Source organism: Elephas maximus, chromosome 15 (assembly GCF_024166365.1).
Source record: "Elephas maximus indicus isolate mEleMax1 chromosome 15, mEleMax1 primary haplotype, whole genome shotgun sequence".
Classification (NCBI taxonomy): domain Eukaryota; kingdom Metazoa; phylum Chordata; class Mammalia; order Proboscidea; family Elephantidae; genus Elephas; species Elephas maximus.
The window spans coordinates 522,613-545,658 of NC_064833.1; the positions used below are offsets into that span (position 1 = coordinate 522,613).

At 62.0% G+C, this 23,046-nt stretch overlaps 2 protein-coding genes across 9 annotated transcripts; both read left to right on the forward strand.

Annotated features, from left to right (window-relative positions):
• Positions 1 to 1,282: 1,282 nt before the first annotated feature.
• On the forward strand, positions 1,283 to 14,859 carry TONSL (tonsoku like, DNA repair protein). 8 transcript variants are annotated; one of them, XM_049854083.1, is made up of 26 exons: positions 1,283 to 1,361; positions 1,482 to 1,577; positions 1,689 to 1,831; positions 2,607 to 2,790; positions 3,118 to 3,247; positions 3,589 to 3,760; positions 3,841 to 3,955; positions 4,933 to 5,078; positions 5,253 to 5,405; positions 5,610 to 5,735; positions 5,921 to 6,098; positions 7,464 to 7,528; positions 7,630 to 7,719; positions 7,892 to 7,964; positions 8,062 to 8,225; positions 8,329 to 8,452; positions 8,578 to 9,353; positions 9,477 to 9,553; positions 9,868 to 10,021; positions 10,089 to 10,167; positions 10,645 to 10,946; positions 11,077 to 11,248; positions 12,067 to 12,242; positions 12,745 to 12,818; positions 13,349 to 13,482; positions 14,498 to 14,859. In XM_049854083.1, exons 1-26 carry the CDS (start codon positions 1,337 to 1,339, stop codon positions 14,842 to 14,844), a joined length of 4,275 nt encoding a protein of 1,424 aa, XP_049710040.1. In that variant the 5' UTR covers positions 1,283 to 1,336; the 3' UTR covers positions 14,845 to 14,859. The 8 variants fall into 8 exon arrangements, with proteins under 8 accessions (XP_049710040.1, XP_049710041.1, XP_049710044.1 ...); XM_049854084.1 differs by having other exon boundaries at positions 10,648 to 10,946; XM_049854087.1 differs by having other exon boundaries at positions 10,897 to 10,946.
• A 266-nt stretch (positions 14,860 to 15,125) lies between these two features.
• VPS28 (VPS28 subunit of ESCRT-I) lies at positions 15,126 to 20,761 on the forward strand. The gene is made up of 10 exons (XM_049854092.1): positions 15,126 to 15,230; positions 16,732 to 16,840; positions 17,329 to 17,357; positions 17,468 to 17,505; positions 17,687 to 17,776; positions 19,055 to 19,160; positions 19,279 to 19,380; positions 20,035 to 20,088; positions 20,209 to 20,300; positions 20,456 to 20,761. Exons 2-10 carry the CDS (start codon positions 16,804 to 16,806, stop codon positions 20,571 to 20,573), a joined length of 666 nt encoding a protein of 221 aa, XP_049710049.1. The 5' UTR covers positions 15,126 to 15,230; positions 16,732 to 16,803; the 3' UTR covers positions 20,574 to 20,761.
• Positions 20,762 to 23,046: the final 2,285 nt, after the last annotated feature.

Consider the following 23,046-nt stretch of genomic DNA (forward strand, 5'->3'; position numbering starts at 1 on the left):
TCCTGCCCCCCGGACCTCAGTGGGAGCTCTGCACCCACCTGCTGGCACCAGGCAGGCCAGGGCTGAGCTCAAGGAGCAGCCTAGATTGAGAGGTGACCAGGCCTGCCCCTGGGAGCTTTTGATCTTCCCAGTACTGGGGGACAACAGACATCTGGGGCTGCCCCAAGTCCACTGACTGCCACACAACTCACGCAGGTGAGGAGCCTGGTTTACAGTCCCTGAGCCTAGATCCTAACTCGTTCACCCCTCAACACAAACCATTTCTGCAGTTTTAATGTGTATACACTGAATTTTCCAGGAATGCAATTGGCGCACACAGTAGTTCCGTTGCACATTTTGGAAATCACCTTCCCCTTCCCAGCAGCACGGGGGTTTGAGCCATCAAATAGGACTCCGCTGTCCCTGTCTGCAGCAGGCCTGTGTCCTGGGCTCCGTGGAAGGGGTGCATATGACGCTCTTGTTCATGTATCCAAACATTCAAACATCAGTGACTTCCACGTCCCCTTATATCAGAGCATTATGTTCCTTTTTCTAAATCCTGTATGTAGGAGGGTGTTTTTTAAATTGAATTTCAATAGGCAGTAAGGGGCGGCATTACAGAATATTGGAAGGGGGCGGTGGACTCCGGGCCCACGGGCTCCAGCTCAGGGACTGGAGCGGAGACCCCACCTCAGGGGGGAGGGGCGGCCTGCGTGAAAGGCCTCTGCCTCACAGGGCCCGCTGCTGTCCACGGCGGGGAGCTGGTCGGAGGGATCGACCGACAGCCCGGGGCCGGGGACGGGCAGGGGGCTGCACCACCGCCGGAGGTCCGTGGGCTGGGCCGATGCCTGGTCTGTCTGGAGCCCCGCACTCCCCGCTCGTGTCTTCGCCGCTTGCTAGGAGGAGCGGAGTCTCCACCAGATACACCGCGGGCTCGGGAGACCCCAGGCCCCGGCAGGGCGCTCAGCTGGGGTGGCCCTTTGAGTCCAGGGAAGCGCCGGTCCGCCCGGGCTCGCCCCATTGGTGCCGCTTCTCCGCCCCTGCGCCAGCCGGACTGCAACTCCCAGAATGCTCCGCCCCAGCTCCCGCCGCCGACGCCAACGCCAACGCCAAAGCAGAGAAATGTGACTGAGCCTGCGCACCGGGCTGCGGGCGAAGCCGCGGAAGGCGAAAGGGTGGGACCCGGCCTGCGCGAGCCTGGGGGCGGGGCCTCAGGGTTGGGGGCGGGAACTCGGGAGCTGACGGCGGGGCGGGGTCTGGGGCCTGAGGGGTGGGGCTGGGCCTGCGCACGGGGCCGGGGGCGGGGCCGCAGGAGCGCGGGAAGTCCGGATCTCCGCCGCGGCGCCCCGACAGCGCCATGAGCTTGGAGCGCGAGCTTCGCCGTGAGTCCCCCGGGCACCCGGAGCGCCGGGGAGCGGGACTGGGACCCAGCCGGAGCCGGCGGCTCTTGGACGGAGCGGCCCCGCTCATTCTGCGCGCGCTTCCTTTCCTCTCTTCCGCAGAGCTGAGCAAGGCCAAAGCCAAGGCCCAGCGGAACGGGCAGCTGCGGGAAGAGGCCGCCTCTTGCCACCAGCTGGGGGAGCTCCTGGCCAGCCATGGTGAGTGCCACCCGCTGGGCCCGGTCCAGGGAGGGTGGAGCACCAGCACCCGCCTTGCACCCGAGGCTGCGGACGGGCTGAGCCTGAGGCCCTCTGTGCCCCACTAACCAGGCCGCTACGCGGAGGCCCTGGAGGAGCATCAGCGGGAGCTGCAGCTCCTGGAGAGCGCCGACGACGCCCTGGGCTGCGCCGTGGCCCACCGCAAGATCGGAGAGCGGCTGGCGGAGATGGAGGACTACTCAGCTGCCCTGAAGGTATGCGGATGGGGAGGACCAGCTCTCACTCACACGAGCCGCACCCCAGCCTGGGGTTGGCCTGCACTTCTTGGGGTCCCTTTCTGAGGAGGGAGGCACAGTCTCCAGCAGAGGGAGAGGAGAAGTGTGCTGTGACAGGGCCTCAGGGAGCCCTGTGAGTGGTCAGGTATCAGGGAGCCCAGGACTGGTCAGGTAGCCTGGTCCTGGAGTGGGGCACAGCAGCTCCTCCTAGAGCCCGGGCAGGAGCAAGTTCCCTGCCCAGGAACCAGTAATGAAAACGTTAATAGAGCTTTGTTTGTGGGTCAGATGCTGGAAGGACCAGGATCCAAGTGTCCACACAAGGACACCCTGGCTGCTGGGAGCAGGGCTGTGGCACCCCAACAAACAAACAAAACGAAGCCCATTGCCATCAAGTCAATTCCAACTCATAGCAACCCTATAGGGTCTCCGAGAAGCGCCTGGCAGATTTGTGCTGCCAGCCTTTTGATTAGCAGCTGTACTTTTGATCACTGCACCATCAGGGCTCCTTGTGGCACCCCAGCTCCTGGCATTTCTGATGCTGACGCCTCTTTCTCCCTTGTGATGCCACCAGCTGTTTGGAGCATCGGGGGCAGCTCTCACCACAGACAGCCTTTGGCACAGAGGAGTTGGGACATGTGGGACCTGACGTTTACCTACTCTATAGAGATCTTATTGGGGAGGGGGCTCCCCTGGGGAAGGTCAAGCTTGCTTGAGTTCTGTCAGCCTACAGCAGCCCTTACCCCTCCTGCCCCAGCATCAGCAGCGCTACCTGGAGCTGGCCTACTCCCTGTCCAACCATGTCGAGCTGCAGAGGGCCTGGGCCACCATCGGCCGCACCTACCTGGACATCTATGACCACAGCCAGTCGCGGGATGCCCTGCTGCAGGCCCAGGCTGCCTTTGAGAAGAGTTTGGCAATTGTGGACGAGAAGCTGGAGGGTAGGTGCCCAGCAGAGGCCTGGCCCTTGCCCACCACTAGCTGCAGGCAAGGAGACTGCTGCCTCACCATCAGCCCAGCTTGCTGGCCGATCGTCTCCGCCTGGGGCCTCCCTGTGCTAGAAGCCCCTCCTGAGGGGGAATGCGATACCCTGCCTCGGAGACCTCATTTAAAAACCGTCTGCTCTCGCCCTTCACCCTTGATGTGTCCGCAGCAGGGCCCTTGATGGCCCGCATTGGGGGTGGAGTGAGGCTGGACAGGGCATAGGGCCAGGCTAGAGACCCCAACTGGGGACAAGGCAGCTGAACGTTTAGGGGTGCGCCTTGCAGGGGCTGTGGCCCGTCGAGAGCTGATTGAGATGAGGACTCGGCTCTACCTGAACCTGGGCCTCACCTTTGACAGCCTGCAGCAGGCGGCCCTGTGCAGCAACTACTTCAAGAAGAGCATCTTCCTCTCTGAGTAAGGCCCTCTTTGGCCCTATTCCCTGACCCGGGGGAAGCAGGCATGGGTGGCAGGTCCCTGGACCACCTTTCAATCTGGCCCTCCCTCTGCCCTGAATGCCAGGAGGAGCAGGCTGGATTTGGCAGGGGCAGGGAGGTGAGTGGAGAAGCCCCTGACTGAGGCTCAGCAGGGCTGGACTCCAGCATAGTGGTGGTGTCAGTACCTATAACTTGCTGAGCGCTCACTGCTCGTTAGCGACCCCCTGAGGTGCCTCAGGTGCCAGACCGTCGCTGTTCTACAAACAGGAGTCTCCCAAAGACCCTGAGCACCTGTTGCCCCCCCCCCCCCGCGCCCCACAGGCAGAACCACCTCCACGAGGACCTGTTCCGTGCCCGCTACAACCTGGGTACCATCCACTGGCGCAGGGGGCAGCACTCCAAGGCCATGCGCTGCCTGGAGGGTGCCCGGGAGTGTGCCCGTGCACTGAAGAGGGGGTTCATGGAGAGTGAGTGCTGCCTGGCAATTTCACAGGTATGCAGGCAGCCCTGGGGCCCTGGTCGGGCAGGCCTCTGGGCAAGGTGTGAGTCTTGCCTTCTTCCCTTGCCCCCCAGATCCTCCAAGACCTGGGGGATTTTTTAGCTGCCAAACGTGCCCTGAAGAAGGCTTACAGGCTGGGCTCCCAAAAGCCTTTGCAGAGGGAGGTAGTCTGCAGCAACCTGAAGTATGGTGAGACTGAAAGGGGGATTTGGGTGCAGAAACCCCACAGGAAGGGGTGGAGAGCTGGGGAGGGCTCCCTGCCCCTAGCAGAGGGGCCAAGGCATGCCTCCTTGGGGAAGGCAGCACCTTCAGTACCAGGGTCTCTTCTCTGAGCCTGTGGCACGATGCCTTAGCGAGGTGGTCGGAGACTAGCAGGATGTTGGTTTGTGAGCCAGCTGTTAGTATCCTGGGACTGCGGCGCAAAGTATTGTAAAGCCAGGGCTTGAAACCACAGAAATATACTCTCTCACACTTCTGGAGGCTCAGAAGCAAAGATATGGGTGTTGGTCATTTTGATTCTTTCTGAGCTTCGAGAGAGAATCTGTTCCAGGCCCTTCTGCCACCTTCTGGTGGCTCCAGGCGTTCCCTGGCTCATGGCTGCAGCATCCCATGGCTGTCTCCTATCTCTGTGTTTCTTACCATTTTATGAGGTCACCGCTCACATAGGATCAGGACTCGCCCTAACGGTGGGTCACCTAGTGTGACTTCACATAAACATAGCTGATAACGTATTGAAACTGCTTGTTTGCGAACACAGTCATGGTCATAAATACATACAGAGGTTGGGATTTCAGCATATCTTTTTTGTGAGCACAATTTAATCTATAACGCTAGTTTTTTCATTGACAAGCTCAAGGTAACCTGTGTCCCTCCACATAGTGGGACAGGGACCCAATGCCCATGGGCTGATTAGCTCAGGGCCACTAATGACAGTGGGGTTTCCAAGTAGGTGACAGTAGCCAGCTTCACCCTAGCCAGGTGTTCTCAGTTGTTAAGTTCATTAGTTCTCCTATGGGATAGGCTTCCTTGCAACCCCCTTTTACCAGAGAGTGAATGGAGGCCTGGAAGGGTTGGTGGCCTTCCTGTGGGCACGCAGCCAACAAGGGACAGCGCCAGGAGCAGGGCTCCACCCTGTGCTGCCCCCTTGCACGAGGCTCTTCCCACAGTGTTGAAGGTGATCCGGCTACAGCAGCAGCTGGAGGAGGCCAAGGACTGTGACCCTGAAAGTGCCATGGGAATCTGTGAACAACTAGGGGACCTGTTCTCCAAGGCAGGCGACTTCCCCAGGGCAGCTAAGGCCTACCAGAAGCAGGTATGCAGCCCAGCTAGGGTGGGCTGCTTCTGGAGGGATAGGGGGTGGCAGCCCCTGGCTGGGAAAGGGTGCCGCAGGAGGTAAAGCGGGGATGGCCAGGCCCTGTCTGGGGTGGGGCCAGGAGGGAATAGGGTGGGGGTGGTGACGTGGTCCTCACTGGTGCTGGCTTCCCAGCTGCATTTTGCGGAGCTGCTAGGCCGGCCGGGGCCTGAGCTGGCTGTCATCCATGTGTCCCTGGCTACCACCTGGGGTGATATGAAGGAGCCGGGCCGGGCAGTGCACCACTATGAGGAGGAGCTGAAGCTGCGCAGCGGGAACCCCCTGGAGGTGAGATGCACTGTGTCCCGCCCATGTGGCACCGGTCTCCCCTACTGTCCCAAGGGCTCTGCCTCGGGACCCCTGCACTGGGGGTGGGATGGGGCTGACAGGCATCCCCCTCCCCCACAGGCTTGGGCAAGGCGGTAGGGGGAAGCTGGTCCAATGTGGCAGGTGGTGTGGCTACCAGGCTCATCCTTCCCCCTCTATCTTCAGGAGGCAAAGACCTGGTTCAACATTGCGCTGTCCCGAGAGGAGGCTGGGGATGCTTATGAGCTGCTGGCACCGTGCTTCCAGAAGGCACTCAGCTGTGCCCAGCAGGCCCAGCAGCTCCGGCTGCAGGTGCAGGAGCCCTCCCACCCACACTGCAGGCCCCTCCAAACCTAGGCCTCCCTCACAGCCCGACTGACCCCCTTGTCCTGCATCGCCCATCTCTCCCCACCACGGGGTAGCTGGCGTCCCCCCTCACCCTTGCCTGAACATTCCCCTAAGCCATCTAAACCACCCTTCTGCCCCCTGTCCTTCAGAGGCGCATCCTGCAGCACTTCCAGGTGGTACAGCTAAGGCTGCAGCCCCAGGAGGCCCCTGGCACTGAGGCCAGACTTCAGGAGCTAGATGTGGCCAAGGATGGGGAGGAGGAGGAGGAAGAGGAGGAGGAGGACAGCCAGGCTCTGGAGGCCAGCGAGGTGGAGCTCTCAGAGAGTGGTGAGGGCGCGTGTCACCCTGGTGCTGTGTCAGCCACCCAGTGCCCTCCTGAGCAGGGCTGGGTGGAGCTGCCCTGAGGCCTCAGGGTAAACAGCTTGTGCAAGAGGGGTCCCCCGTGTCCCATGGAGGCGGGCAGAGGTGGAAGGACCGTGTTCCCCAGCGTCCAGGCTAATTGTGTGCCTGGAGCCCAGGGCAGGCCCAGAAGCACCTGCAGGTAGAGGCAGTCGGAGGAGGCTGTCAGCCAGGTGAGGGGGCAGCAGGGCCAGAGGCCAGTGACAGTGCCACCAGAGGTGGGACAGACGTGAAACCAGCCCAGCGCAGGCAGGGCACATCATGGGGGCCGTCGGAAACATGAGTTAGCACATCCCAGAAAACCCTGAGAGCTAGTGCTGGCGCTTCTCCAGGGACTGCCAAGGTCAGCTATGTGAGGGTAGGTGTGAGCTCAAGGCTGGGACAGATGAGAGGAGTTAGGCCTGGTTGCCAGGTAGAAGGGGTGAGGTGGGGCGGAGGAGTAAGAGGGAGGCAGTCGAGAGTGCTGGTTTTTAGCTGGAGTGACAGGTGGCTGAGGCATTCCCTGAGCCGGGGGACCATGGGAAAGCCGTGACTTCCATCTTGAAATTGAGATGCCATGACCCCCAGGTGAGGGGTCCAGGAGGCCAGGGAAGTTCAGGCTTAAGAGGGAGTTAGGCTAGTTGCTGGGGGTGCAGGTGGTACGCGCCCTGCAGGGGTAGAGGACTGAGGACAGGAGCTTTTAGAGGTGCCACTCGAGATGGACAGGGTAAGAGGGGTTCCGGAAAGGCTCAGACAGCAGGACAGCCAAAAGGGAACAGAGGGCATCCTGAGGATTGGGGTTGGCATGACATCCCAGGAGGAGGTGGGGGGTGGGATGTGTTCACTGCACTGGGCATGGGGGTGTGGGAGCTGCTGGGGAGGGGTATGGCAGCACACACAGACACAGGTGAAGGGTGTAGCCAGAGAGCGTGAGTTCCAAGGATGAGTGGTCTCCATGGGGGGTGCCTTGGCCCAAGGACCAGTGCAGTGAGAGGGGTGAGCAGAGGTCTTGGTGGGGAAGACCGTGAGTGGAGCAGGAGCTGGCAGCCAGGATGAGGGAGGGGGCTTGATCAGGAAGGAAAGTCAGAAGCATCCCCTGGGGCAGAGGGTGAGGGCAGCAAGGGCCAGTGAATGGAAGTGGGGCTGTCCCCAGAGGGGGCATAGCAGCAGAGGAGGGCCACTGCCCTTGACTTGGGTCCCCACCCGGCAGAGGAGTCCTCCAGAGCCCCCTGGCCACAGCTCAGCCCTCCCTGGTTGGAGAGCCAGTTGCGGGGCTCAGATGTTCAGGGGGGTGAGTGGGCTTGGCTTTTCCAGAGAACGAGAACCCAGAAGAGGATGAGGAGCTCCGGGGCTGCCTGGGCCAGCGAAAGATGAACAAGGTGAGGGCCCCGTGACCACCCCTGCTCCTGGGCATCCCAGCCCCATCCAGCCCCCCTTAGACACCCCTGAGCCCTGTCCTCACCCACGGCTGTGCCCACAGTGGAACCGGCGGAACGACATGGGTGAGACCCTGCTGCACCGAGCCTGCATTGAGGGCCAGCTGCGCCGCATCCAGGACCTGGTGAAGCAGGTGGGGCCCCAGCCCCCCCAGATCCCTACTTTCTGTCCTGGCCCACCTGGGGACCCCTAACCTGTCCCAGCCCCCTGGGGCCCCCATGTCCATCCTGGCCCTCCCAGGCTCCTTCCAGCTGCTTGCAGCCTGGAGCACTCTCTAGCCAGGCTGCTTGCTGTCCCTGGCCCAGGGCCACCCTGTCAACCCTCGGGACTACTGTGGCTGGACACCTCTGCATGAGGCCTGCAACCACGGGCATTTGGGTGAGTGTGAGCCAGGTGGGGTCTGTGTACAATGGGGTGGGGCCCAAGGGTGAGGAGGGAACTTGGTGCTGAGCTCACATTCTCCACCGGCCCACAGAGATCGTCCGTTTCCTGCTGGACCACGGGGCCACAGTAGACGACCCAGGTGGCTCAGGCTGTGAGGGCATCACCCCGCTGCATGACGCCCTCACCTGCGGCCACTTCGAGGTGGCTGAGCTGCTCATTGAGCGCGGTGCATCTGTTACCCTACGAACAACCAAGGTGAGCAAACAACCAAGGTGAGCGGGGCAGGCAGGTGGGAGTGGGGCCACAGGCAGAGGGCTGCTCTGCCAGCTCACTCAGGGCCCACTGTCACCCCCTTCAGGGCCATAGCCCCCTGGAGACACTGCAGGAGTGGGTGCGGCTATATAGCAGGGATCTCGACCAAGAGACATGGCAGAAGGCTGGTGCCATGGAGAGGCTGCTCCAGACAGCTGCTGCAGGCCAAGGCAAGCAGGGACACATGTTAGCCCCAGGGACAGCACCTGGGGGTGCCCTGATGGTAAACTGTAGTGGACATGGTAGAGACGGTGCCCAGCCCCCTTGTCTTACCTGGATCCTTTCCTCCCCACAGCTCCCCAGGGCTCCCAGGTGCCCCAGGCCTTTCCAAGTAACCCCCTGTTTGACCCTGAGACCTCTCCTCCCTCGAGCCCCTGCCCAGGATCCCCCTCTTGTGACTTGAGGCCCTCAGAGGCCTCAAAGGCCTGTGCCAGGCTCTCTCCCAGGCAGGCAGCACCGACTGTGGCCAGGCCTCGGACGAGCCGGCTCGGGCTGGCCAGCAGCAGCAGCTCGGAGAGTGAGGACAGCGAGGGGCCCTGCCAGCCAGCCCAAAAGAGGCCTCGGCCCTCAGCGTCTATCCATCAGGCCCCGGCCCAGATGGCCAGCTTTGCTGGAGACAGACAGGCAGCCATGGCCAGTGCCAGTCGGGCAGCCTACCAGTCAGCCATCCGGGGCGTGGGCAGTGCCCAGAGCCGACATCTGGGACCCAGCCAGCCTTGGGGCCTGGTTGAGACCCCAGCCCCCCGGGCAGCTCTGGTTCCTGAGGAGAAGTGCCTGACTAGGGACTGGCTGGAAGACGACTCACCCGTGATTCTCGGACGCCAGAGGGGTAGTCGCCGGCCCCACCCTCCGGGCAGTGGGGACAGCACCAGGTGCAACGCCTCAGGTTCAGGTGGCAGTGAGCGTCCCACCAGGCCCCGGACCCGGCAGAGCCATCTGACCCCGATCTACCACAAAAGTTGGAATGTGGAGGTCAAAGCTAGCACAGAGGCCAACTCAGCTGCAGGGAGCCCTGTCACTCCGGAGGCCTCAGGTCCTGGCCAGGAGAGTCTCTTGGCAGGCCAGCCCTCGGTGGGTGTGTGCTAACTGGAGCAGAGTGCTCCCTAGCCCGGGGCCAGTGGGGGTGGCAGGGATAACTGCAGTGCAGTAGGGGGCTGTCTCCTGACTTGCCTGTCTTCCCCATCTGTCCACAAGGGCCCAGCCCTGGCCCCGCCCATCCGGGTTCGAGTCCGAGTTCAGGATAATCTCTTCCTCATTCCCGTCCCACACAGGTAAGGCTGTAGCCTGCCTCCCCCATCCTGCTGCAGATTCGGTGGCCTGGGACATGTGACGAGGCTTGGCAGGTCTCTGGTGGTCAGAGTGGAGCCACAGGCCTGGGCAAGAGTACAAGAATAGGCCAGCAGAGTCCCTGGTGGTCCCGGCAGGCCCTGTGGCCGTTTAGAACAGCCCAGAAGAGCCAGAGGTGTGCCCAGCTACAGGAAGGGCCTGGGGCGTCCCAAGCAGGGCAGTGAGGAGCCAGGTGACCCAGGGAGGAGCCAGAGGGGGAGCTGAGAACCCCAAGCAGGCCGCCCCCCCTGCCCCACAGCACCGAGGCCCACTCTGTGGCCTGGCTGGCTGAGCGGGCTGCCCAGCGCTACTACCAGACCTGTGGGCTGCTGCCACGGCTGACGCTGCAGAAGGAGGGGGCCCTGCTAGCCCCTCAGGATGCCATCCCCGACGTGCTACAGAGCAATGAGGAGGTGAGCACAGGGACTAAGGGGGCTGGGCATCAGGCACCACAGGGTCCTCACTGACCGTGTCATCCAGGTGCTGGCCCAGGTGACTTCGTGGGACCTGCCCCCACTGGCTGACCGTTACCACAGGGCCTGTCAGAGCCTGGGGCAAGGTGAGGACCCAAGAGCCACTGCTGTGGGGCAGAGGCCGTGTCAGGGCCTGGACACCCCTCCCTCCAGACTTATCCAAGCCTTCACTGCTGCAATTAGGTGGCTCCTCCCTCCCTCCCTCCCTCCCACGGGGTCTGGTGTCTGGTGGGTGCTGAGCTCTGTGCTGGCACTGGGGCTGGCAGGTGGGTGAAGACAGCCCCAAGCTTCCAGGTTCTGCCTGGAGGAAGTCAGGGTAGGGCCCCTGAAAGTCACATAAGGAGAGTTTGACGGAAGCTGGGACCCCCCCAGAGAAAGCTCATCTTGAGGACTGAGCAGTGGCGGGGGGCAGGGACAGTCGGCGGAGGGTAAGCCTGGCAGGGTGTGGAGCTGACATGACAGATGGGTTAGAAGTACCCCAGGTGGGGCTGCCTGGTCACCCACAGGATTCAGGGCAGAAGGGCATCGCCCAGCCTGTCATGATGACACCACACCCCCCACAGCAGAGCACCCGCAGGTGCTGCAGGCTGTGGAGCGCCAGGGCTCTGGCCCCGCCTTTGGTGCCTGCTCCCTGGCCCTGCGCCAGGCCCAGCTCACCCCCCTGCTGCGGGCCCTCAAGCTGCACACAGCGCTGCGGGAGCTACGGCTGGCAGGGAACCGGCTAGGGGACGGATGTGCTGCTGAGCTGTTGGCTGCCCTGGGCACCATGCCTAACCTGGCTCTCCTCGACCTCTCCTCTAACCACCTGGGCTCAGCCGGCCTTCACCAGCTTGCGTCAGGCCTCCCAGGCCAGGCTGCCTCTCAGGTAGAGCCTGGAGCAGGGGCCAGGGGTATGCATGGTCCTGGGTCCCGTGGAGGGGCAGGACGGGCTCTTTGGGGAGAGGAGCTGGCTCCTGTGGCTCTGGGAGCCCAGTGCCAGCCTGTGTCTCCTGCAGAGCTTGGAAGAGCTGGATTTGAGCATGAACCCCCTTGGAGACAGCTGTGGCCTGGCCCTGGCCTCCATTCTCCGAGCGTGCCCCTCACTCAGCACCCTGCACCTCCAGTCCTGTGGCCTCGGCCCCAGCATCTTCCTGAGCCACCAGGCAGCCCTGGGTGACGCCTTCCGAGGTTAGCTGGCAGGCACGTTCACTCCCTGGCCGAAGGGCTGGGTTCCAGCTGCCTCGAGGGAGGGTGTGTTTTGAGGCTTAGAGGCCCTGAAAACACCCAAGCCAGGCTTTTCCAGGAGGGGCCAGGCTTCCAGGAGTGTGCAGGTGGGCGGATGTGTGGGTGGAGGGCCTGTGAGGGGCATTCAGTGCTTGCCAGCCTGGGCTTTGTGTCCCCCAGGGCGAGTCCCAGGCACCCAGCCCCCTGTGCTCACCAGCTCTGAGTGTTGTCTTTGTCTAAAGCAGTCCCACTGTGAGCCTACCTCAGGCTGCAGAGAGCGGTGGTCCCACGGTGCACCTAGAGCCAGGGCACAGGCTCACCTAGTCAAGCTTCTGCCCAGCTAGAACACCGCCCCCACTCTCTGCGAAGCCCTGGTGGTAAAGTGGTTAGGAGCTCAGGCTGCTAACCAAAAGGTCGACAGTTCAAATCTGCCAGCTGCTCCTGGGAAACCCTATGGGGCAGTTCTACCCTGTCCTACAGGGTCACCATGAGTCTGAATTGACTCCACCACACACAGCAACCACTCTCTGCCCCACACAGACATCCTGGCCTGGGGCACTGCCTCAGGCCCCTGGGACCCTCCTGTCTTGGGGTGGGGATGGGTGAAGAGGGGCCCTCAGAGATGGAGAGAAGCTAGGCTCCAGAGTCTTGCCCTCCCAGCCTCTCTGAACCTGTTTTCTGCACACAAGAAGTCAGGATGACAGCTTCGCCACAGAGGAGTCTTGAGGGTCCTGAGTGGGGGGGTTGCCACATGGGGCTGACGGAGGCCCTGCCCTGTGCAGATGCCGAGCGCCTGAAGACCCTGTCCCTGTCCTACAACGCCCTGGGTGCCCAAGCCTTGGCCCAGGCCCTGCAGAGCCTGCCCATCCATGCCCTCCTGCGCCTAGAGCTCAGCTCCGTGGTGGCCAGCAAGAGAGATGCAGGGCTTATGGAACCCATGGTCAGGTACCTGACCAAGGTACGAAGTGGGCCAAGACGGGAAGGGGCCACCATACCCCAGGTTTGGTCACAGGGTCCTGGCTGGTGAGCTGTGGGTAGGCTGGGAGGGCCTCATCTGTACAGATTCTAGGTGGGTGGGACCCATCCACCAGTGATGAGCTCTGGCTGAGGGGTTGGGGGCTTGGAAAGAAAAGCTGCAGGGGCAGCCTGCCTCCAGGGTTGCTTCCCCCCACCCATACTCCAAGCAGGTGGTCCCAGGTCCAGGAACCACACCCAGGGCTCACGGAGACCCTGTGAGTCCAGGCACAGTGTGCTGAGCTCCATTCACACCTGGAAGGAGAACCAGGCCCCTAAAAATGTCTTCTGAACTCTAAACTGAGGGGCACCACCTTGGGGCTAGAGGATCAGGCTTCCTCTCTGTACCCCTTCCTGAGAAGGGGGGCATTGCAACGGCCTTGGGGGGCATTCTTCCTTGGCCCAGACCCAAGTGACCTGGCCACCCCGACTGCTGCTGTGTCTAGGAGGGCTGTGTGCTGTCATACCTGACCCTGTCTGGAAACCACCTGGACGACAAGGCTGTGAGAGACCTGAGCAGGTGACACTGTCCTGCTGCCCACTGTCCTGCTGCCCACTGTCCTGCTGCCCACTGTCCTGAGGGAAGGGTCTGAGTTCATGGCCTAGGATCCTGGTGGAGTTGGTCAGAAGAGGCAGGCTGCAGAGGTGGTGTGAGCCCCCTTGGGGTGATCCAGCCACCCCTTCTCCCCCTGGCTCTGCCCTGCCCCCAGGTTCTGGCCATGTGGCATCTCCCCCCGCCCTCCACCTGCCCTACCAGCTCCTGCTTCTCTCTCTAGCACTCTCTGGCCCTTCCGCTCTGGTTATGTCCCCTTTTCACCCTGTTTGCATCAAGCACTCGAGCCCCAGCTGGCTCTAGGGGGGTATCAGCAGGTGCCCAAGCAGAGCCAGGCATACCCAGACCTGACCACTTCGGTCCTGACGCCCAGCAGTGCTGGCCAGGGCAGACCTGCCTGCCTGTTGGGGCTCCCTGTGCAGCTGCCTTCCCTGGCAATGGGGTGGGGGCTCCGTCCCAGGAAGCTGACCCCTGTGCTTCTCCCCTGGCCCCCTCAGATGTCTCCCTCTCTGTCCCTCGCTTGTCTCACTGGACCTGTCTGCCAACCCCGAGGTCAGTTGTGCTGGCCTGAAGGAGCTCCTGTCTGCCCTCCAGGAGCGGCCCCGCAGCCTTAGCTTCCTCAGCCTGTCAGGTCAGGGCCTGGGCCCCCCTCCTCTGCCACCATGGCACCCTGCTCATGCCCAGGGGACTGGGTGTTGGGGATGGTAATGTGGTGGTGATGTGAGGGACAGCCCCCAGGATGGGGGCATGAGCCCAGCTCTTAAGACCGCAGGGCAGCTCTAGGGAGCAGGCCCAGCCTCTGGGCCACCACCTGATCCTTGGCAAACAGTGTGCCAAATGGAACCCCTTCCATGGTGAGAAGAGGGAGTCCCAGTTCAGGGTGGCTAGGGGTGCCACCAAGGGCCCTCCCATCTCCTGGCAGGGGCTGTCCTGGCCCTTCTGTAGTCAGTTGTAACTTATTCTCATCTCAGCCATGGCAGGGCAGTCCTCCCCACTGACCTGTTTGGACAACTACCCACTCTTCTGGCCTGCAGCACAGCTGGGGCTTCCACTTTCCAGGCCAAGGGGCCAGGGGTGGGAGTGCACATCGGAACCCTGGGTTCCTCCTGTGCTGTCCCCCTCCCCCAAGACCAGACTGACTCCTCCAGTGAGGCACCTCTGAAGGCAGGCTGGTGGGAAATCTGCACTCCGCTGAGGGCCATTCCCCATGCACCCAGGCACCTGGTGTCTGCATACTCTCACCCAGCTCCCAGGGTCCTGAGCCTGCTGGGGCTCCCTGGCCTCTGAAAATCAAACCTTGCTCTCCAGAGCCAACTTGGACCCACAGTTTACATGTTCAGGGGTAGACATGTCCATAATACAGATAGAAAGACTGAGGCACAGTCACACCTTAATAGCACAGCACATTCCCAGGCAGAGACTGAACCCAGCGTTTATTTAAGCCAACCTCCCTCCTGCCCCATTACTGGCTATCCAGTGGAGCCCATGTTTCTCGGGCCCTCCATTGAGCCCTTGGGGTCCCAGGGGAAGTGTGTTTGTTCCCAAGCGCCACACTGGTAAAGAGGGAAGAACGTGGGCTTGGGAGCCTCCATGGGACCTGTGGCAAGACATTTAAACACCCCTGGCACCTGCGGTCCCCCACGCAGGACCTGCCAGAAGCAGCTCCCTCAGGTCTGCTCCTGCCACCCCGCAGGCTGCGCCGTCCAGGGTCCCCTGGGCCTGGGCCTCTGGGACAAGATCACCGCGCATCTGCAGGAGCTGCAGCTGTGCAGCCTCCATCTCGCCCCCGAGGACCGGGACGCCCTACGCCACAGAGTGCTGCCCACCCAGCCGGGCCTCGCCATGTGCACGTTGGACCGTGGCGCCAAACTCTTTTTCAGGCGCCTCTGACAAGCCGGCACCCCCCTCACCCACCGGCGCACCAGATGCACCCTGCTGCGGACATTGCGAAAGCCTTAATAAACGACGTGCTGCCTCCACCGTTGCTGTCTGAAATGGGGAGTGTGGGACCGGCGGCTCATCGCGGTGGGGAAGCCAGGGCCCTTTCCCCCGTAGACCCTGCCCACGGAGACCCTGAACACCGCACTTGGGATGCGGAGCCTTGGGGCTGGCCCTCGTGCTCCAACCGCCTCAAGCGTCAGGAGAGCGCGCGGCCGCACGTGCCACATGCAGCCTGGTTCCGCCCCCAGCCGCGTCGCGGGCGTGGCCGGAAGTCAGGGCCGCTCCGCCCCAGGGCGCAGATGGGACGGGCTAGCGCCGAGCGGTAGAGCGGGAGTGTCCCCGCCGTGCGCAGGCGCAGGCGTGAGGGTCGAGCGCCGGGCCATCGGTCGGGAGCGTCCCGCCCCCGGCGCCATCTCCCGGAGCCGCGGAGGCAGCCAGGTACCTGGGGCCGGAGCCGAGGGGAGGAGGTGGTGAGGCCGGGCGAGAGAGGACGACTCTGGTCTGGGCTCTGGAGTGTCCGGGCGTCGTGCGGTCGCTAGAGGGACCCCTGCCCCCGCTGGGGCTTCCTGGGCCGCCAGGCGCGTCCCGGTGTTTACACTCCACGGTTTGGGGTCTCGTCTCCCCCGACGGGGGCTGCGCCCTGCCTCTTCGCTCGGGGTTCTGCCCGCCCCCCCATTTCGTGAAGTCTCGGCCTTCGCGCCGAGGGGTAGACTCGGCCGGGTCGGGGTCCCGGAGTGCGGGGGCTCCCGGCGGAGCGGCTCGTGGCTTGCAGCCGTTTCCCCGGGGTTAGGGGAGTTGCCCCGCGCCCCTCGCCAGCTGTCTCGTGTCTGGAGCCCAGACCCCTGACCCGCGGCTCCCCGGGCCTCTCTCCACTGGACTGCGCCGGAGCCCCTTGTTCTGTCTGAGCATCTCAGACTGCGTGGCCACCCCCTATCGCCCAGGACAGAGACCTGGGCGTCCCAGGCCCCACATCCGGTCCGCCCCTAAGTTCTGCGAATTCTAGCTGCCCAGCCGGGGGTCGCCACCACTGTCTGCCAGATGGCCTGTGGCAACCTGAAGCTCACAACGGTTACGCTGTGCTTTCCCTAAACCAAACCAAACACCGTGCCGACCAGTGTAGACAGGGTAGAACTGCGCCGTAGGGTTTCCAAGGAAGCTGGCGAATTCCAGCTGCTAACCTTTTGATCTACTCCGGAGCTCTTAACCACTGCGCCACCAGGGCTCCAGCTTTCCCTGGAGCCTGGCTTTGCTTGCCCCTTGGCTGGTTGGTGAGGTCTACTGTTCGCTTGTAGCCATGGGACATTGGCGTTTGTTCTGAGTGGCATCCCACCGTGTGGTTCTCTACCTGCTCTGATCAGGCTCTCTCCCTCAGCTCCTGGGCTCCCACCCAGCAGTTGTTTTCTGGTTGTGCCCAATCAGAATTTAACACAAGCCATACCTCCTTCTCTAGCACCACTCTTTTTTCCAGTTCGTATCCTCCCCCACTGGCCACCATGCCCAGGTACCCACGCACTCCCAGGTGTTAAACGCTGTCTTCATGGTGACCAGTCACCGTTGATGGTGACTGCCTTTGAAACCAAGGGCCCCAACCAGGATACGCCTGGCATCTGCCTGCTTGCCCCCACACCTGCTCCTCTGCTCTGCCTGTCTCAGTTCACCCTGCCATCAGTCTTGGCTCCTTCCTGGTTTTCACCCCAATTTCAAACTCTTGAACGGGGCCTCATGGCTCTACCTCGAAAGCCAGTCTGGAATTGCCTCCACTGCTGCCCTCTGGCCCCAGCCACTGGCATCCTGGCCTAGGAGGGCCATCCCGGATGCCCCCATTTCTTTCACTGTGGCACATTGCCCACCTAAAGGCTCCACTCTTTGAGCCATTCTGAGCTTCCACTCGGGCCCCTGACCCCCGTGCCTTGGTTTTGGCCTCATTTCTTCCAGACAGGTCCCAGGTGGGTCGGGTGTTTCCCATTCAGGGTCACACTGAGATCTGTGCTGCACCACCTGCACCTCCAGCATGTTCCACGGGATCCCAGCCACTCCAGGCCTGGGAGGTAAGTGTCGCTGGAGCTGTCTGTCCCTGCTGCAGGGCTGACGGGCAGGGAGCTATAACTCGGGTGGCCGGAGCTGTAGGCACAGAGAAGGTGAACCTTTAGTTCTTGAACCTCAGGTGTCCTGGCCTCCTGGGTCACGAAGCCTGGGCGTGGTCCAGGCCTAAAGTTTGCAAAGGAAGTGTGAGTCCTGTTGTACGATGCCGCTCACCAGGTGCTGTCACCCCACTGTGCAGGCGAGGGGGCTGAGGAGCAGCAACTGAGTGGGGGGGCCAGGCCTGACACCTAGTCTCCTGGCCCCCAGGCAACATCCCCTGCCTGGTCCTCCCGCAAGCTGGTAGGGGGCGGAGACACCAACCCTGTCTTCCAGTTCCCTACGGCTCTTTGGTATACAGCACAGGGGCAGCATCTGTGAAGGGGGCTAGGGTGGAGGGGGCATATGTCCTGGTTGCCTCCATGGCCACCTGCCAGCTCTGCCTGCTCTGTTGCAGCTCCAGGGAACAAGCCTGAGCTGTATGAGGTGAGTGCCAGATAACAGCACACGCCATGGGATCACGCCCTGCGACCCTCATCAGGGTCCCTAGCCGCCTTTGTGGTGCTGGTCTGACACACTCCCCGCTCTCTCCACAGGAAGTGAAGCTGTACAAGAACGCCCGTGAGCGTGAGAAGTGAGTCCAGGGCCCTCATGCAATCCCCCATGCCCACCGGTCTCCTCCTCAGAGCAGCTTCTCTGCCCACCCGCACCTCAAGGGCCGGGGAGGACAGTGGTCAGGCCTGGCTAGGGAGGTGGGCAGAGGTGTCTGCTCAACTGCACTTTCAATGGGGGTCTGACAGGTAGCATACCCACAGGTACGACAACATGGCAGAGCTCTTTGCGGTTGTGAAGACGATGCAGGCCCTGGAGAAGGCATACATCAAAGACTGTGTCACCCCTAATGAGTGAGTCTGTAGCATACCACCCTATGGCCTCTGGCCGGTGCCCGGTGTCACCCTGTACCTGTCGTCGGAAGCCTGTTCCTGCCCTTTGTGGCCTGGGTGGCCGGTGGGAGCAGGAGCCCCAGGGCTCTCCCTTTGCCCCCATGTAAAAACCATGTGGGGGTGGTGTCTGACCTCCTCTAACTTCACAAGGGGGAGGGAGAATCAAGCTAAGCAGCCCAGAGGTGATTCATGTGAGGTAAAGATATGGTCTCTTCTCTCCACCGTGTTCGCTAATTCTGACGTCAACCACCTCTTCCACGGCATTCTACTTTTCTGTCGGCTTCATTAGTTCATTGCAGTGGCCATCCAGAACTCAGAGACCCTACTCACGATTATGGGGTTTATTAGGGAAGGAACAGGTTATAAATCAAGCTCAGGAACACTCAGGATACAGTTCTTCAGTCAGGACAACCTCTTCCTAGCCACGCTTGGGAGACATGCCTCTCCCTGGGCCTGGGCCTCTGCCCAGAGGCACTCAGCTTTCTCACTCTGTGGGCTGGGAAGCTCACCTCGCCATCTCCTGCTGGCAGGTCTTTCCTGCCACCACTTTTCACTGTCTTCAGGGTTACAGCTCATCTTCTCTCCTGATCTGCTTCTAGGAGCTTCTCAGCACAGGGATCCCAAATCCGAAGGACTTGCTGGTTCCTGGCTGTTCTTACTTGGTGGTGGTGGGATGCTGTCTTTCCCACCTCTGAGGTGGCTCATTTCAAGTCCAGCAGGATGGCAGAGCAACTGGTCCCTTTGGTGGCCCACAGTCACCTTATCACAAGGGTCCTGCCCAATCACGTGGCGGGAGTTACATGAGCACGGCAAGAAAACCCACACAAAAGGGATCCACCGCACTGTATCTAGCCATCAGGCTGGCAGCTGTGGTAGAAGATCCCAGGGGAGGGGCATGCTTCCTACTGTGCTCCCTGGGGGTCCCCTCACCTGTGGGAGGGTCTCAGGCAGCCACCAGGGACCTGATGCATAGTAGTGTACAGGGCCTGTCTAGTGTGCAGGTCGGCTGTCAACGAGAGCCAGGCTGAGGGATGGACAGCGTGGTCAGGGGGCAAAAGGCTAGGCCACACAGGCTGCCCGGGTTTGTGGCACGTCCTCCCCTGCTCTCCAGAGCTTTTTCATTGGACGCACCAGGCCTCTTTCTTCCTAGGAGAGCTATCTGTGTGTCTGGATGGCCCAGGGGAGCAGCAAGGTGTGCAGCATGGTTGGGCATGTGCTGACACAGCCCTGGCCTCCCAGGTACACGGCTGCCTGCTCCCGGCTCCTGGTCCAGTACAAAGCTGCCTTCCGGCAGGTCCAGGGTTCCGAGATCAGCTCCATCGATGAGTTCTGTCGCAAGTTTCGCGTGAGTTCTCAGTCCTCTGCCCCAATAGGGGGTGTATGGGGATGCTGTTGGGGCGGGGCCCATCTGCTCCAGGGCATCGTTTCCTTGAGGCCAGGTACCCACACCACCCTCCCTGCAGCTGGACTGCCCGCTGGCCATGGAGAGGATCAAGGAGGACCGGCCCATCACCATAAAGGATGACAAGGGCAACCTCAACCGCTGCATTGCCGACGTTGTCTCGGTGGGCAGGGGCCCATCTGGGGGGTGGGGGGTGCACCCAGGATCCCAGCGTCCTGAACTGGTTGGGATCCTGACTCGTTGGGGCACCGGTCCCCAGCTGGGAATGAGCTCTGAGTCAGGGATAAGAGAGATGGGCAGGCTGTCTCCCTGGAGGCAGGGTCTCTAGGCAGCTCCCCCCAGAACCCTGGCAGCGTGTGATGGGGGAGAGGAGCCACTCCTGGGGGGCATTCTGCTGGGACGAGTATGGAATCCACCCTGGCGGAGCTCCTGGGGTCGTGCCCTTCCTTGGAGTGTATGTGGGTATCCACCAGTCTCTTTCAACTGCTTCCCCCCGGGCATTAGAGAATCCCCGTGGCTGGGACATCCAGACACGCAGGTGGTGCCGCATGCCTTCAGGGTCACACTGGGCAGGGGCTTGAGTGCCTCAGGTACCCTTGGGAGGTGTGGGACCTGGGGAGCCACATGCCAGGATGCCAAGGGGCAGCAGGACAGGGGTGCGGTGAGGAGGGCCCAGCAAAGGCAGGAGCCGAGGCTGAGGAGGAGAGGACAGGCGAGGGGCCTGGGAGACGAGAGGCCAGGAGAACGGCTGCAGTTACCCCCCCGCCCCAGCTCAGGCTCAACCAGGCAGTGGACTCACTCAGTGCCTTCCCCCTAGCTCTTCATCACAGTGATGGACAAGCTGCGCCTGGAGATCCGAGCTATGGACGAGGTCGCCCACCTGTTGGGGTTGGGGCTGGGGCTGCTAGGAGCTAGGGCTGTGGGGCCCTCCTGTTTCCTGGGAGGTGAGTGCCTGGGGTGGTGGGTCCAAGTGGGGCTGTGGTGTCTGCAGATCCAGCCTGACCTACGGGAGCTGATGGAGACCATGCACCGAATGAGCCACCTGCCCCCCGACTTTGAGGGCCGCCAGACGGTCAGTCAGTGGTGAGTCTGTCCTTGCTGGGCAGAGCCTCCCAGCCCTGGGAGCTCCTGTCCCGCTCCCTGTCCCCCACCACCCTACTCCCTGCCCCCCCCCCCCACTATCCCCAGGCTCTCCCACTCCCCACCACACAGCCACACACCCACCACATTCCCTCCAGGCTGCAGACCCTGAGCGGCATGTCCGCCTCGGATGAGCTGGACGACTCCCAGGTGCGCCAGATGCTCTTTGACCTGGAGTCAGCCTACAATGCCTTCAACCGCTTCCTGCACGCCTGAGGCTCGGCCCCCACCCTGGCCTGGGGGTGGCCTTTTCCGTGGTGGCTCTTTCCTGGATGGTCACGGGTGTTGTCCATGTGTCTGAGGCATCAGTGCTTGGGGGCATGGCCTCAACCCAAGGGCGTATTCCTGTCCTGCCTACAATAAAGATGCTGTCTGACCTTGCACATGCTATGGGGTCTCCCAGAGGCTAGCCTGTGTGTTCTGTCACTCTCTGGGCCTGGTGTTGGGTCCCCCATCTGCTTCTGGAGAGGGTGCTCCAAGCTCTGTGGCCTTGTGCTGTACCCACCCCCCACCCCCCGCCAGCGTGGGAGCTGGCTCTGTCACTGCCCCCGTGTCCTTCACATAGCCCGTTTCGTCAAAAAGAGCCCAGATGCCAGTTTGGGGGCAGCAGGCTAAGCTCAGGGGCGGCCTTCGTATTTGTGTCGGGGGCTCTGCAGCACCTGGACCAGGTGTGGCTTGAGTCCAGCAGTAGAAGAGGCTGCAGGCACGCTCCCCTCTAGCTGAGGGCATGTTTCAGGGGCAGGGGCAGTGTTGTCCATCCTGCCCCAGGCTCCAGCCAACTGCCAGTCCTCATGGATTCCTGCCAGACCACCTGTCCCTCACCATGAACAGAGAGGCATCTGAGGGCCCACAGAAGAGGGTGGGGCACCCACACTCCCAGCTGCAGGGTGGGTCAAGCCTTCCCTTGCAGGGCCCTCCTTAAACCCTAGCTCGTGTGGGGCCCTGTGGACAGCTCATGGTAGGCCCATGCCAAGAGGGCCCCGGGGCTTAGTGGCCCTTGCCCAGGGCTGGGGGTGTCTGTTCACGAGCACTAGAGGACTATGAGTGCCAACAGCACCCTGCCCTGTAAGGAAACCAAACAAATCACACAACAGTACACCTCGGTTGTGAGATGCACTTGTCTTTCACATTTTAACAACTGGAATCAGGACAATGGCAGGCAGAGTAACTGTAGCACTTTTATTTCTCCTGAAACAAGGCTGCTTCTTGGCAGGAAGTCAGGGTCTATGGTGGAATCCTGTTCCTGAAGCAGAGGTGGGGAGGGGCAGCTGAAAGGGTGGCGGGGGGGCTGGCTTTCACCTTGCACCCAGAGACTACTGCTATATTAATGGGTTGGGAGAGGCAGCCCGGAATGACCTGGAGGCTGTGCTAGGGCAGAACCGGTCTGTCTGCAGGGTTAAAGGGTGTATGATGGGTGTGGTGGGTGGAAAGAAGGTACTGAGTACCTGGGAGGAGGTGGGGCTCCTGCGGAAATGTGGGGGCTGGGGTTGAGGCAGGTGTCCAGGGGGTGGCTGGACAAGGTTGCTGTTCTAGAAAGAGGTCCTGTGAGAAGAAGTCCTGACGCACAGGGGGATGCCATCCCAGCTACCAGTCTGTGCACAGAAGGTCTCAGGACCTGCCTGGGCACTCTCCAGGGCTAGGTTGGGGAGAGACCCTGAAAAGGAGCCTCAGAAGGGCGGGAGTGGGGGCAGAAGCCCCCAGACAGGAAGGTGGAATGGAGTGGGGTCAAGGGCAGGTTGATGTGACAGGAAAAGCCCCATTGGACTGGCAGGAGGGCCTTTGATGACCTTAATGAGAACATGGTGGGGATGAAGGGATGGCAGTGGAGAGGGGTGTGGTGATGCAGGACAGAGGGTCCGGGGGCCCAGAGAAGGGTCTGGCTTTAGGAGGAGCCATGGGTCAATGGGAAGATTTCAGGAAGCTGGTGACTGAGAGGAGGTACGCTGGGGGAGAGGGATGAAGTGGGGCCATGGGAGGCCTGTTTAGACCAACCCAGGAACCTGGGCCAGGACCTTTGTGCTGACCCCTTGAGCAGGGGGTGGCCAGAGGCAGTTCAAAGGAGGCTAGCCTGGTGCAGTGGTTTGGGCATGAAGCTGCCCTCCTTCTGTCTTGCTTCCTACCACACTGACCCAGCACCGGGCTCAGGCATACAAGCATCATCTGAACCTCCAGCAGGCAGGTGTCTCCTCGCCCCTCCCCAGGTTCCCCTCTCCCAGCTGCTCTTAGGATCCCTGGATATTACACTGCCCGTGTTCTTGCTCGGGTCAGAAGAGCCACCATGTGTGCCCAGCAAGTGTGCAGGAGGGTCCTGTTACGTGTGCACACGTGCGCAAGTACCTGCATGCCATCTCTTGGAGGCCCCATTCTCCAAACAGGAACCCGAGATTCTTAGAGTTCCTTCTGAGCTGTCGCCCCACCTTACCTGCTGTTGAGTAGCTGCCCCACCTTACCTGCTGTTGCCCGCCTTGCCATCGGCACAGGGCCAGCGGACAGAGTCCTCCAACCTCACCTCAGGGGAATTCCAAGGCTCCTATGCAGACGCCCAGCTCCCTGGATAGCAGAGAGCTTGGGGTCAGGGTTTGGCTGAGCTGACGTGGCAGGCAGCAACTTGTTACCTGACTGATTAGGGAGTCAGGAGGCCAGGCTGTCCTGAGACTCCCAGTACCCAGGACAGACCTACATCCATCTG

What these genes read in the sequence shown, in the direction of transcription:
- TONSL (XM_049854083.1), top strand. Translation starts at nt 1,337, where the DNA reads ATGAGCTTGGAGCGCGAGCTTCGCC. An exon ending in CTTGGAGCGCGAGCTTCGCC is followed by an intron (nt 1,362 to 1,481) that starts GTGAGTCCCCCG and finishes TCTCTTCCGCAG; the next exon opens with AGCTGAGCAAGGCCAAAGCC. An exon ending in GCTGCCTGGCAATTTCACAG is followed by an intron (nt 3,761 to 3,840) that starts GTATGCAGGCAG and finishes CTTGCCCCCCAG; the next exon opens with ATCCTCCAAGACCTGGGGGA.
- VPS28 (XM_049854092.1), top strand. Translation starts at nt 16,804, where the DNA reads ATGTTCCACGGGATCCCAGCCACTCCAGGCCTGGGAG. An exon ending in AGCCACTCCAGGCCTGGGAG is followed by an intron (nt 16,841 to 17,328) that starts GTAAGTGTCGCT and finishes GCTCTGTTGCAG; the next exon opens with CTCCAGGGAACAAGCCTGAG. An exon ending in CGCCAGACGGTCAGTCAGTG is followed by an intron (nt 20,301 to 20,455) that starts GTGAGTCTGTCC and finishes CATTCCCTCCAG; the next exon opens with GCTGCAGACCCTGAGCGGCA.